The sequence below is a fragment of the Vigna radiata genome, unplaced genomic scaffold (assembly GCF_000741045.1).
Source record: "Vigna radiata var. radiata cultivar VC1973A unplaced genomic scaffold, Vradiata_ver6 scaffold_131, whole genome shotgun sequence".
In the NCBI taxonomy this organism is placed as follows: domain Eukaryota; kingdom Viridiplantae; phylum Streptophyta; class Magnoliopsida; order Fabales; family Fabaceae; genus Vigna; species Vigna radiata.
The window spans coordinates 263,489-278,842 of NW_014543258.1; the positions used below are offsets into that span (position 1 = coordinate 263,489).

The following is a 15,354-nucleotide window of genomic DNA, read 5'->3' on the forward strand; positions in this document are numbered from 1 at the left end:
GACTTGATGGCTGTGATGGTGCAAGGATTTGTGAACTTTGTTCTTGTGGTGGTTGTGTTGGTTCTATGATGGTTGGACGTAAAGGGCACACTTTTATGTTGTGCCCCACTTCACGGCAAATGCTACACTTCTTTTTGTGCCCACCAACCCTCATTTAGGTCCCATTCTCAGTTAGTTCCCAGGGCTCCATTTTTCTTTTTTTCTCTTTGGTCTCCCTCGCATCTTCTTGTGAAGTGGAGGCAGTACATAAGTGATGGGTGTCGCACCCCATGCAAAATTTAATATGCATATTAGAAATGCAGTATAGACTAGGAAGTGACTCCTAGGTCGTCTCTCAAGGACCAAATATGGTTTGAGAATTAGGTCAAACACGTAGGGGGGTTGTTGAAAAGTTTTGTGAATGTAGATGTATAAAATTAAATTACGAATGCAAACAGAAATGAAAATACAGATGTAAAAATGGTTCAAAGACAGAATGAAAATGGTCGGTCATTAACTCAATTACTATGCTTCCAATCATAGATTAACACAATGAAGAACTACTCTAACCTCTAATCCAACACAACTAACCAACTAAGCAAAGGCTAATCATGCTATCATAAAAGCAAACAAAGCGAACGCAATACACATATTCCATCATATGTGTTCTATACAGATTGATCAACTAAGCGAAGATACAATCACCAATTAGGCAACTAAGCGTATACCCATTGCAAGAACACAATCAGATTTCCTAGAGTGTCAGGCATAGCAGAATAATCACAAGACAGTCCGAGAATCTCAAAGAAGCAAAGTAATATCGCTAATGACCGACCCGACTCACTTAAGCTAATATCACAATTAAAGAAGTAGAAGCATCAGTAAAGGCAAACTGAGATTAAAACAACACCTGAAAACAAAATGAACAATAAAACGCAATGACATAGTATAACAATAAAGAAGATGGTGAACCACTTAATTGCAATAAGCATATTAGCAGCAGCAAGAACCAACTTTTGTGGTGAACTTGAATGATGCAAATGGTGAATTAGCAGAAAGCAATTTTAAAACATTAGAATGTCGTGAATGCTGAATGTATTGAAAGATGCCACTAAATGTGGGCGTGACAGCCATGTGCGCCCCATCTAATAATCAAGAAACTTGCTTTCTTAAAGAAATGAATTTAACTTCATCACCGTGAAGTTTCTCCCTAATGAAATCAACATTGTGCAATTTCCAGAATTAAGCGTCGTCATCTTCAGCTGAAATAGAAATAAGCTAATTCTAAGGAAATGAATGATTCCGCATGTGCGCTTCTTTCCCATGAAATCAATGCTTTCTCCAATTGAATAAAAATAAAAACGATGCACCCTTAAATGAAATCCAGCTAACACGTGAGCAATTGTGCCTCTTCAATAAGCGTTTCTTCATTCATTCATCATCAAAGTGTGTAAAAACCATTGAAAGAAAAATGATGTCCCGAGATATGTTGCAGCCGTGACACCACCTCTTTGCTTCCAAATAAAAAGAACGCTGCACACTATAAAAGAAATATGCCCTTGGACGTTCCAGCACTTAGGCTTCCTTAAAGAACCGTATCAATTTCTCAAATTGAAATCAGCATTTTTATATTAAAGCAAAGCACTGTGAACTCTCCATTTTCTTCAACCAAAATTCATAAACATATGTGGCGATTGCAGCTAATGAAAAAGTAAAGAGAAAAAAAAATGCTTTCTTTTATTCAACCAAAATCAAAATGACTAAACATTGTTCAAAGAAAAACTTTTACCTACTGGAACATTGCAACCAAATTCCTTCCTCTACAAAATATCTGCCGAGAAAAAGTGTCTCCCAAGTGTGACGGCTGGTGACTTTTCTAAGAGGCCATGTGTCCTAAAATTGGGGTGGGGTCCACCCTAAAAATAAAAGGAAAACCTAGGTCAAGTGTCCTACAATTTTAGGCCCCTCATAATTTTTAACAATGGCCCAATGTGCAAAACTTTGTCCAAAAAGTTTAAACAATTAAATTACAATATAACTAAATTTAAAATGTCTATTTGGAGAGTCTTGAATTTATTTGATAGCACTCCAAATGTCCCAAATTGTATTTCCAAAATTTTCCCTGAAAATAATAATGCAAATAATTAGCTCAGAAAATTCAAATTAATTAGAATTAGAATTTCTAGTCAAATTAAGCACAATTAGCAGAAACGGGAAAATACCGGACAATTAAGCACAATTCCCTGATTAATTCTAGCACAATAAACTAAGTGAAATCAATAAAATATCGACTCATCAAAATAGACCACACTTAATCTTTTGCACTCTTGGGGAAAATCAAGACGCAAATCAGGGAACAACTCAACGGACATCAGGGAAGAGACAGACTCAACACATAGAAAACAAAGACTGACAAGGATAGAAACAAAATTACACAGTCCTCAAGAAATTTGGACAATGAAAGGAAGTGGACAGTATCCAACACAGAATAAAGGAAAGCAGATACTCATGAAATCATTCAAGCAATTCAAGACATGGCAAAATGATCAATCAGCTCAAGAGGTGAATCAAAAGCAACAGAGCCTCACAGATGCACTATCATTGTTTCTCTCAAGTGTCTAGGGTAAAGAAATTCAACTCAATGCACTCAAGAAAACAAGCACAAACAGACTTGGCAAGCTTCTAATATCAACACTCAAAACATATGCATGTTCAAATCAAAAGGTCTTTTATAGATGTAATGGGGCCAAGGACAAGGGATGATAAAATATGGATGAGAAGCTACAAACCAAAAGAAATAGAGGAGCAATGGGGAACAAGTGAAAATCCAAGTAAATCACACCCAAAACCCTTTAATTCAATCCTCTTCTTGACTCCATTATTCACAAGTTTTTTTCTCATTTTTCTTTTTTTCATTTTTTTTTTCTCATCTTGTCTCTTTTCTTTTCTTTTCTTTTTTTTATTTAGGACACAAATCTAAGAGACAAGATACACAACATATTTATACAAACAGAAACAAGAAGAGGAACCAATTAGCCAATTCATCAGAATCCCCACGGAGACCACACTTATTCCCAAAACTATTCCAAAGCTCCAAAAATCCCTAATGTTAAGGTAATCATGGTTTTTCAGTTAGGGCTAGTGTATGAGCTTCAAAAACAAAGAAATGGGGAAGGCATAGGCTCAAAAGGGGTTATCAAGGGATCTAAACAAGGTAGGCTCATCTGGCTAGAGAGGATCAAGAACAAAACTGCCTTTATCACTTCCAAACATGCATATCAATCAAGAATCATCAAAAAGAGTCAAGCCAAGGCATATGTTCAAGCAATCAAGAGACATATCACACAGGAAAGAACATAAAGTGGCTCAAATCTCACACAGGGTAATTGTCACAATCAAATCAACCTCTCAAACATCATAATCATCTTCCAAGCAGAGAAAAACATGGATTTCAGACCAATCAGAGTATCAATAAAATGAAAGACACATCTACAACCTAAGCAAAGTCCAGAAATCAAGAGAAACATGTAAAACTATACACAAGACAAAACAAAAACTACCTAGAAAACAAAAAAATTTAACACAAAAAACCATAAACTAATCAAAGAAAAATTAGAGTCTCCCCCAATAGACCACACTTAAACTACACAGTGTCCCCAATGTGTCACAAGCATAAGATCAGTAGTCAAAACAGTCAACAGATCATGGACAAGTGTAATACAAGTGGGGTAAGAAGGAGAAGGGAAAGAAAACTCCCCTGATCATGGTGGCAGTTGCCAATTTTGGAGTTTCAAGGAGATCTCTTCCACCACAGGATTCAGCCAAGAAGTCTTGAGGAGGAACTACTTCAGTCTCCAAATTTGATCAAGCAGGGAAATGTCCTCCATAGCTGGATCTAAGAAGCAATGATTGTTGATGAGTTGGTTCAGTTGGTGCCTATTGATGTTAAAGCTCTTGTGTATGCTTGCACCTTTGTTTTCCATTGTGGGTGCTTGTTGGTCAAACTCATGTGTACCTCCTGCAATAGGGTTAGTGCAATGTGGCTCCAAAGAAATGACATGCAGGGGTATAACACCCAATCCCAGTGTAACAGGTTGAACCTCAGATAAACCCTCAAAACATGAATCAATTTCAAATGTAGAAACAATATCAACAACAGTCACAGATTCATGTTCAGTGCATGGAGAACAAACTTTCAAATGTGATATCAAACAGTGGTTTTCATCATGCAGAGAGGTAGAATAAAAATCATGCTCATCAACAATATAATCATCAACATACCTATCACTAGCATCATCATCAACAACAGAATCAATCATAGGTATGTTTACCTCCACTTCCCTGAAGATTGGTAGAGTGGGGGAAGATGAAGATGGTTTACCTATCTCAATGGTGTTGCTTATATCTGCCTGTTCCTCAACATTTTCATCAGACTCACAGTTAGTATCACCCATCAATAAGTTGGAAGTTGGTTGTATCACAGAATTGATTTCAACACAAATAGAGCAAGAACCAACTTCACAACCACATTTAAAATTTTCAGAAAACTGTGAAAGATCAAAATTTAATCCTAAGTCTAAATCATCTTCAGTTTTCACAGTTTCTATATCGAAATCATCACTAACATGTGAATCTGCAGCAGAATCAAGAATATTTGAATTCATAAACAGCTCAGGCAAAACAAGTGGAATTTCAAGTTTAGAGAAAACCTGTGCTGATTCATGATTCATCTCACCAACAACAGTAGAATGAGCAAGTGGAATTTCAAGTTTAGAGGAAACCTATGCTGATTCATGATTCATCTCACCAACAACAGTAGAATGAGCAACTGCATCCGCAGGTGCAAGAGTGGGGAGATAGGAGGGTGGGAAAGTAGATGGCGCAGTAGTAAGCTCGTGGCTCTGTTCCTCATCTCCTATGTGGATGGCACTGACATCATCAAGAATCGGAACAGTCTGAAATGGTGATCCCTCTAAAAATTGAGATTGTTCCTCGGTGCACTGTGCGGCCATCTGCCCCTACAATTCATTCAATGTAGGCTCAAAAGAAGTAAAAGATTTGGCAAGTGCCTTTTGCTGTTTTTGTTGCCTCTGATTTTTCTGTTGTGGCTGCCTGTTATTGTAGATGTTGGTAGCATAAGCTTGAGACTCATCATGAGAAATAGGGTGCTCCAAAGAAGGACATGCATCTGTATAGTGGTCACTAGAAGGACATATAGCACACAGCCGTGCAACAGATGTAGATGGAGGTGTTAGTCTCTGGTTGGATGCGAGCTGTGTCACCAAACTCTCAAGAGGATCAAGTTTGCTTTCCAATTTCCTACCAACAGCTCATAAAGAATGGGCAGGTTCATGAAACTGCAGCTGCTGAGGTTCCTAAACAGGTGGAGAAGGCATACAAGAATTCGGAAATGGTTGATATTGCTGTGGAGCATCATACCATCCCAAGCTAGGGTCATTCCATCCAGGATCGTTACTGTTACCATATTGAGCAGGGAAGAATTTATCCAAGAACGTATGCTTAAGATCTTCCCAAGAAGTGATGGATCCTGGAGGAAGACAATACAACCAACCCCTTGCTGCTTCTTGTAATGAATGCGGGAATGCCCTTAAAAACATGTCTTCATCCAGGACATCTGGAGGTTTCATTAAAGAGCATAATGTGTAGAACTCCTCCAAATGTCTAAGTGGGCATTCACCTGCAAAACCATGAAACCTAGGTAGCAAATGTATCAGTCCAGTGTTGAAAACACAACGAATATCCTCCTCATCAAGTGGAACTGGCTCCCTAGGAGCACTCTCATGAGATGGAAGAGGAACCTTAGTGTTCTCAACATAGAAATCAACAGGAGAATCATAATCATAGGCACAAGCAGAAAAAACAGTATCCACAAAGCCAAAATAGGTAGACATGGGAAAGAAGGGAGAAAAGAATAATGCAATGAAAATATGCAACTAAAGCTACCTAAATGCAACACACAATGACGAACACACAAAACAAAACATCACACTCACAACACAAGACAAGACAACACACACTAACACAACAAAAGACCCAAAACCGAACAGTTGGTCCCCGGCAACGGTGCCAAAATTTTGATGGGCATCGCACCCCATGCAAAATTTAATATGCATATTAGAAATGCAGTATAGACTAGGAAGTGACTCCTAGATCGTCTCTCAAGGACCAAATGTGGTTCGAGAATTAGGTCAAACATGTAAGGGGGGTTGTTGAAAAGTTTTGTGAATGTAGATGAATAAAATTAAATTACGAATGCAAACAGAAATGCAAATACAGATGTAAAAATGGTTCAAAGACAGAATGAAAATGGTCGGTCATTAACTCAATTACTATGCTTCCAATCACATATTAACACAATGAAAAGCTACTCTAACCTCTAATCCAACACAGCTAACCAACTAAGCGAAGGCTAATCATGCAATCATAAAAGCGAACTAAGTGAACGCAATACACATATTCCATCAGATGTGTTCTATACAGATTGATCAACTAAGCGAAGATACAATCACCAATTAGGCAACTAAGTGTATACCCATTGTAAGAACACAATCAGATTTCCTAGAGTGTTAGGCAGAGAAGAATAATCACAAGACAGTCCGAGAATCTCAAAGAAGCAAAGTAATATAACTAATGACCGACCCGACTCACTTAAGCTAATATCACAATTAAAGAAGTAGAAGCATCAGTAAAGGCAAACTGAGATTAAAACAACACCTGAAAACAAAATGAANAATAAAACGCAATGACATATAACAATAAAGAAGATTATTCTTCCCACCCCTTGTTCTCATGCTTTGCACCTCCATTTATTTTTCTATTTTGTCCCTTTATTCTTTGTCCACCCTGCTCGTTTACCTTTGCACTACCCACTCTTTTCATTTTTTTCCTTTTGGGCTGGAATGCGTTTCACTTTCTGCACCGATGCTTTCACCATTTAGTCTCTCCCACCTCTTTCATTTTATTTTTGGGCTTTAGATTTTTGCACACCATGCATTATAACCTTTTGTGCCCCCACTACTTGCTTTGTTTTTGGGATGTTCTTTTCTGCACCCCGCATTTTCACTCATGCCAATAAATTTTGGAACGTTTAGTTGTGTTAAACCATGAAGACGTTTAGCCTATATGTGCAAAAGGTCCTTAAATTTTAAAGACATTTAGCTTATATGCTAAATCATGAAGACATTATTAAACCATGGCTTTTCGACTCATAAATTTTGAAGACGTGTAGTCTATAAACTAAATCATGAAGACGTCTAGAACATAGACAAAAACTTTTCATCCCAAATTAAATATCTGACTTTAGAACAAAAATCAGATCAATAAGACATCTATTGAAAATACCATAAATCAAACAATCATCAAAAGTTAATGTAAAAGAATATAATATTACAACACAAAAATACAGTATTTATACACTATTCGGAGACTCCCATGTGTTATGAAGAACACAAATCTATACCAAATATCAAGAATACTGGAATATAATAAACCTATGTATATATGAGTACAAAATAATTTTGAGCATTTAACATCTCCTTTTCTATCTTTGTATAGATTTTAAGTGTCGCTAGTGACGTAATTTCTTGTAAGGAGAGTGATAGAAATCATATTGTAAAAAAACAAAATAATTACTTTGATTCAAAAACTCTTTTAATGTTAAAACAAAACTAAAAAAGAAAAACGACAAACATCCGTAATTTAACTATAAGTCTGGCCATAAAAACAAGGATGATTAAGACATCTAACTTATTAATATTTTGAAGTAGATTCAAAATTGTTCCTTTCTGATAACTAGGGCAGAGCAGACATACGCAAACACGATCAGTTTGAACTATCCAACTTTCTATATATGCACACTGTGTAGTACATCTAAAAAATTGTATAGAAATTTAAATATAGATGCAGGTAGTAGGATGTAGTAGCTAGGTGCAATTTATAAACAATAATTATGTAAACAGTAAATGGAGAGAGAGCACAGCCACCTACCCTTCCCACTCTCCACACACAACTGTGCCAGCATTCATTGGAGACAGAGACGTATGCTCCTACTCTCACACTATTACTACTACTTCGAATGGATCAACTCATGAAACCCTAGAAAGCAAGCAAAAGGAAGCAAAAAGCATTGTCATTATTATCACCTAAGAAAAAACAAGAGCATGAAGGGTGAGCAGAAAAAATGGAGAGTAGTGGTAGCAGGGTTGCTGTTGGTGTTTGTGTTGGGTGTGGGGGCATCGGAGGAAGGAGATTTGGTAGCTCAGTGCAACCTGCTGGTGCAGAAAGTGCTTCCGTGTCTGAGCTTTGCGACGGGGCAGGCGGCGGTTCCGACGAAGGAGTGCTGCTCGGCGACGTTGGAGATAAAGAAGAGCGACCCGAAGTGCCTGTGCTTTGCGATCCAGCAGACGCATAAGGGGATCCCTGAGGCGAAGAGCATGGGCATTCAAGAGGGTAGGCTCCTTCAGCTCCCTTCTGCCTGTAACTTGAAGAACGCCAGCACCACCGATTGTCCTAGTACGTTCCTCCATTTCCATTTTCTTATTCAGCATTTATACTGTGATATACACTTACATTTATTTTATGCAAATTGTAAAAATAAAATAACCATAAAAGAAATGAATTTTTATAAATTTTTTAAAAAAAATATACATATATATATATAATAAGAAAAAACAATATCAAATTAATATAAAGTGTCATTTCTTTTTTTTATCGTTTACTTCAACTTCTTCCCAACAATTTATTGGAAAAAAAAAATGCAGTTACTTATCTACGATAATTGCTTTAAGAATGGTGATCTTTCTGATAGCACAAAAGTATAAAATATACTTATTTCAGTTAAGTTAATATTGTAATTAACATTTGTATGACATAGAAACAGTAATATATAAGAATTATTAGGTCTAGTACAGCTCTAAAGAGTGAGTAAAAATAATCAAGACTCCTATTATTCTGAATTTCTTTTAAAATGGTAATATTTTTCTTAAATTAGTATAATGTTTTAATTAAGTTAGTATTAGTATTGATAAAAATCTATATAAATAATATCAATTTAATGTATGTAAATTTTGTAGAGCAAGTCTGTTACTGCTGTATATAATAATAATTTATAATTTTAAATTAAAATAAGGTTTTTATTTTGTAAGATAAAAGAAGTTAAAGGTGAAAAAGTATAACTTTGATTTTGATGTGAGTGTGGCAGAGCTTCTGGGTCTATCTCCAAACTCCCCTGACGCTGCCATCTTCAGGAATGGTTCGTTGAGAGTTAATTCGACTTCAACGTTGGGAACTGCAAGACCACTCTCAGACACCCACAAGGCCTCGTTTGGAAGCATGCTTCCACCTCCTCTCACGCCACCACACCTAGCTGCACTGCTTTGCGCCATTCTCCTCCTTCTCACAACGTTAGTTTAATGCTCACGCAACACCACATCAGCACCTTAAAGGTGGTAGCTCCTTTGCTATTACTCAAAGTAACTGCTAGTGATGGATCAATTTAATTATTTGCAGGTTGCACCATGCTCTGTACAATTACTTTATTTGCATCTGTATCATTTTATGTTTTCTGTCTTCTCTACATATATTTATTATATTTATAACCATAATAACTTATACTAATTTAATATATAATAAAATATCATTATAAAGATATATAATGGAATGTTTCGTGCTAATTAAAGTAGAAAATAAATAAAGCAGTAATGAGAAAAGCGATGGAATATCTTTATATTATTTCTATCATCTAAAAAACACGTTTCTCGATTATTTATTTTCGACTGACTTTTTTTTATTGTTGTTTGTAACTAAATTAATTTGATGTAAGTTGTTTTTCACGAGGTCAATAAATACTCATTTGTTGATCTAATTGGGATATTTTTATATTTTAATGTCGATGAAAAGGATTAACTTAATGTAAAAGTTGTTATTTTTGTGAACCAATTTCATCCCACATTTTGTAAGTTCAATCCCTTTTTTACTTGAATTTCAATGAGAATCTCATGTATAATAAGTTTGTATTTTTGTTTCTTTTGGCTTTGTGATAAAAGAATGGTATAACAAGTTAGTATTTTTATTTCTTTTGGATTTGTGATAAAAATAGAATGGAAAAGCACTAACAATGAATGAAGTGTAATAATATAAAGGTGGTAAAACTCAAAGTGGTGGTAGATGTGTAATGGAAGAAGTTAGAGTAAAATAACAAGAACACTGAAGTAAATTGGAAAAAGAAAATTACCAAGAAAAGTAAAGGAACTTGTAACATAAATAAATAAATGAAAATGGTGATCAAATTATAATAATCAACATTAGATTAGTTATTTTTCCTGTTCGTGGTGTTTTAAAATGTATGTATTGTTCAACAGTTAGTCATTTTTGTAAAAGACCAGAATTCAGAATGTAGACCTTTGGACATGTAATAAGATCCACTTGGGTGGTTTGAATGCTCTTGATGGCTGCAATTGAATCCTTCATTGTCTAAAGGGGAGATATTCACTTGCAAAAGACTCTTCAACGTTTAAGTCAGTAAGAGAGTTTTAGAGTCTATGAATATAGTAGTGAGTATGATAATGTGATTGTACTCCCTAGAGAAATACCACATGTATTAATAGGGTTTTTAGATCCTACAAAATTTTTCATAAAAAATAAAGATAATAAAAACTTACCATAAATCATGATGATAATAACAATATTCTTTAACCATGTTAACCATGTATTTTGTTGATATATGGTTGTTCATAAATCGATAAGTGTATCGAATCGTATTGAGTAACAAACATAGTAAGACCAAATATCGTTTCCTAAGAGACTCACGACTTAAACAATTATGTGATTTCTTGATTAAATAAGACTTGAGAACAAATTCATTTGGTTTAAAATGCAAACAAAAGTAAACATGAATGCAATTTTGATCAATTGACAAGATAACGCAAAGGTGAATGATTTGTAAATTATGGAATGAATATGTTGTTGGGGTTTCGATTTCTCCAATCCACTCTCATACATATAAGAATTCTTCTTTTTCGTTAATGTTAATGTTACTTTCTAATTTATTTAAAACCTGATGTCTCGGCGAAGAAAGCTTATCCTTAATTACTAGTTTACAATGTCTTGTCTCCCTAGCAATTAATTCTACATTACATACGCACAGAAGCTTAAGGCAACCAAGCGTTCTATCTCTATGTCTAGGCAATAGTTCCCTTGGGAGAAATTCCCCAGATCTAGATTCCCTCGTATGTGTCCACATCAACGAAATCAATTATCATGCTATGAATGAGTTATACAAAGCAATGCATAGAGTATAGAGGAAAAACCCTAACAATTAATGAAAGAAGCATTTGTAAATATAAATCAATTCAAATACATGAGAGTTTCAAAGGATTACATCTTCCCCCAACAACAAATGGAATTTAGTTCCCCATTAACATGGAGAAACTAGATGAACAATGTAAATGAGTGAGATAGAAAAACGCTAAAAGTTGAAGATGGAAGCTCCCGCATCCAAATCTGCCTCCAAAGAATGAAAGGGTGTATTTTTATGCCTTTTTTATCAAAAGATACAATGCCTAGGACTTCCAAGTCCTTAAATAGATCGAAATAAAAAATAGAAATACAACCCAAGCCCGTATCGCCAGCGCTCAGCACCCCACTTAGGGTGCCTGGGCGTCATCCAGAAACATATGGCGCTCAGCTACATTTAGAAGGGCAAGCAAGCGTGGTGCGACTGGAGGAAGTGGCACTCAACGGCCCAAAAAGGGTGCCTAAGTGCGAGCCCGAAGCTTTCTGCGCTAAGGGCCTAAAAAAAGGGCAATCAAGCATGAGGCAGTGAGTTCTGGCGTTGAGGGCCCCTGAAAAGGGCACTCAAGCGTCCTGCGATCCTCCTTTATGATGCTTTTCCAGTCCTTCCTGAGTTCCAACTCCTTGGTGCTTCAACTCTTCTTCCAAATCATCTCAAATTCATGCTAAAATAAGGGAATCTAGCTATAAAATCATTAGATTCACCTTCAACTCTATTATTCACACAACTTAAACAAAATCATGATTTCAAGTAGGTTTCTAAGTCAAAAAGGTTGCATTTAGTATCAAAATTAAGTCACAGATAATGGTAATTTCAACCTTTATCAATGGTATAAATGAATATTTATGATGTAATCAAACTATTGAGATTTGACCATATATTTTGTTAATATACGACAACTATACGAACAAATTTCTCTGTTAATGTTATTTAGCCACTTTAGACCAATAATGTTGAATTGGCCTTATTGAGCCAAACTCTTTAGTATATTTGTTAAGTTGAGTATGTGCACAATCCCCCCAAACTCGTAAGTTTGATTGGCATGTAGAGTGAACTTGTTACGACTGTAACTGACCCATTGGTGAGTTCTAGCTGACTTTATATTTGGAGGTGGAGTGGTCGTTTAGTTAGATTGCATGTGGTTGTCTTTGACCATGATGAACTTAGGTCGTCTTTGGTTAATTAGTACTTGTAAAAACTTTGTTTTTTTTTCTACTTTTGATACTTGTTAATTATGAATCAATTAATGATTATGGAATTTCTATTGCTTTTTGTATATGTATGGCTTATGCACATGTGATGAGTGCATAGTTTAGTCTTTAATCTTCGATTCTTAATTGGTTTTTTTAATTTAAAAAAATATTATAATTAGAATTTTTTATAATTTGGTTTATTGAGCATGAGATACAAAAACATGTTGGAAATAGCTTTTTAGTTGCATAAGTGTTCTTTGGATATTTTAAAGTGTGTTAGCGCAGTAGCTAAGTTGAGCTCATGGAAGTATGGAATTAAATTGGGTAAATTTTCATAACACGTTAAAGATAAATCTAAGAATAGAAAATAATTAAAACCACAAGTAGTCAAGTCAAGCATTGCATGAAAAAGGCAAGAAAAGTACGAAAAAGTGAAAAAATTTGGCTAAGTTAGGAAGAGGGAACAGGGCAACAAAAATTGAACCTTGCAATTTTTTCTATTTTCTCTACAAAAAGGCTTTCATAATTGATAAAGGTTTGGGATAAAAGATAATTTGGAAAAAATATATCTTTAGATATTTTATTTGATATTTTTAAATAATTACATTATTTAACTATATCAATAAATATCAAAAGATAATATTTATCAAATTTTTTGAATCTAGGAAAGACCTTGTCAAATATTTTTAGATTTCCACAATAATCAATTATATCTTAAAAATATTGGATTATTTATAAGATAATCAGAAGATATTACATTTTAAGAACGAAGATTACAATAATTGGAAAAGCCTGAAACAAAGTCCAGTCCAATTTCTATATATAAGGGGGAGCTTAGGAACCCTTTGGGGGACCTAATTTTTTCCTCTCCACCATTTTTCACATTCTCCACCCTTTCTTCTTCTATTTTTATGTTATTTCTACATTTCATAGAGTGTTAAGCCTCTAGAGTTGATTCCGTTATAATTTCTTAATTGGATTCTGAGGTTAGACGATACAAGATGCCTTGTTAAGTCCCTGGCAAGTGTATCAGATCGTTATCAAGTAATATAAATGGGTAAGTCCAAGTATCGTTTCCCAAAGGACTCTTAGGCCTTACTTTTCATGTAAACTAATCGCATAAGACTTGAGAAAAGAATTAGATTAAGGTTTTAATGCAAAGAACAAAAGTAAACATGCAAATGCAGTGATTCAATTGGCTTAAAAAAACTATGGATGAATGGAGTTGTTGGGGTTTACAATTTCATCTTATCCACCCTCATATATCTACTCTTCTTATTTAATTAGCTTATTTATCAATTTGTCATGCAAACTTTCTTGGTCTACCCTTAACCCAATCCCTTGGTGAAAAAAGCCTATTACTAATTACCGGCTTGCTATCCCTAGCTTCCCCTAACAATTAATAATGCATGATAAACGGAATTCCCCCAGTTCATGACATTACTGTACGTTCCTGTATCAATAAAGACAAGCAACAGTTATCGAATGAGTTAAATGATAAAAGCATTAAATTCAGGTGAGGAACCCAACAATTGATAAATTAAGCATATGCAAGCATATAAACTAAATAAGAATTTGGATATATGAGAGTTTCAAAAGATTACATTGTTCCCAAAAACCTAGGGTTTAGTTCACCATAACCATGGTGAAACTAGATGAAGTATGATGAAAGAATGGAAGAAATAACCCTAAATTTGGTAGATTGAAGCCTAAGCATCCAAGGAACCTCCTCCAAGGTGTGTGGAATAGCTCTGGACATTTCTCTCTGCCAAAAGAATGAGTTTTGATTCGCACTGGGGCTATATATAAGCCCAAAAAGATAACAGAAAGATTATAGAATCTAGCTAATAAAATCAGACAACCGCCCAGGCGCCTAAGTAAAACACTCAGCGGTTTCCATCTAGCCGTTTGGACCGCTCAGTGGTTAGTTTTGTTGCTGAGCGGTTTCCCTCTAATCGCTCTGGACGCTCAGCGATCCATTCTGGCGCTCAGCGGCTCACTTGACCCTTTTTTTAATCGTTTTTCTTCCTCTTTCACGGGTCTAAGTCCACCTTACTTTACTTCCATCTTTAATTGACCTTAAAACCCTGCAAAACAATGTAAAAACAAGCATAATATCTCTAAAACCAACTTTTGACTCTCACATGACTCAACTAAGTGTTTTACTTGATTTTAAGCTCATTCTAAGCCATAAAGGGTGTGTTTTGATATCAAATTTATGTATGAAAATAACGGTTTTTAGACTGTTATCAATGCCCTAGGCTCGTTCATACACAGAACTGGAAATGAACCTTCTAAGAGCATCTTCTTGTTAAAACGAAATCAATGGATACATTAGTATGAGAAAGAGGTGAAGGCAAATGAAGACTTGAATGAGTAGGTGATGATGAAGTGATGTTTAGTGGTTTTAATAATGAATGAAGTTATGTAAGTCTGTAGATAGGATAACCTCCAACGTGAATGAAAGGAGGTTTCATAGATAAGGTTGAATGCTTAAAATGGAAGACATGGTTCAGTGAGTGATAGGAGAAATTTGAAACAAGAGAAATCTGAAACAGGGGAAATTGGTGTGAATTATGGTGCAGATGGTGTGATTGAGTTAGGACTAAATGCCTAGCTAAGGAGGAAGGCTAGAGGAAACTCTCAAACTCTCTCACAATGATTTTCAAGAGGAGAAAGATTGCTCTGGAGTGATCTCAACATAGTCTCTTTACTACAATCTCAAAAGTGTGATATACAAGTTATGAGCATGGTGTTTAAAGATGACCCAATGCTCTGGAAAGTGTCTATGCTTGGTTAATCATCATTTGTAACTTAAGGATTAAGTGCCAAGTGTACAAAGTGTTAAAAATGTGAGAAAACACGTGGGAC

The 15,354-nt window shown here is 35.3% G+C and overlaps 1 protein-coding gene across 1 annotated transcript; it reads left to right on the plus strand.

Annotated features, from left to right (window-relative positions):
• The first annotated feature begins 7,977 nt into the window (after positions 1 to 7,977).
• On the plus strand, positions 7,978 to 9,574 carry LOC106753498 (non-specific lipid transfer protein GPI-anchored 1-like). The gene is made up of 2 exons (XM_014635315.2): positions 7,978 to 8,511; positions 9,200 to 9,574. Exons 1-2 carry the CDS (start codon positions 8,160 to 8,162, stop codon positions 9,409 to 9,411), a joined length of 564 nt encoding a protein of 187 aa, XP_014490801.1. The 5' UTR covers positions 7,978 to 8,159; the 3' UTR covers positions 9,412 to 9,574.
• The last annotated feature ends 5,780 nt before the right edge of the window (positions 9,575 to 15,354 follow it).

Bases quoted from the DNA above. Each gene is read 5' to 3' on its own strand.
- LOC106753498 (XM_014635315.2), top strand. From the start codon at position 8,160: ATGAAGGGTGAGCAGAAAAAATGGAGAGTAGTGGTAGCAGGGTTGCTG. The intron at 8,512-9,199 runs GTACGTTCCTCC...TGAGTGTGGCAG, and splicing joins CAGCACCACCGATTGTCCTA to AGCTTCTGGGTCTATCTCCA.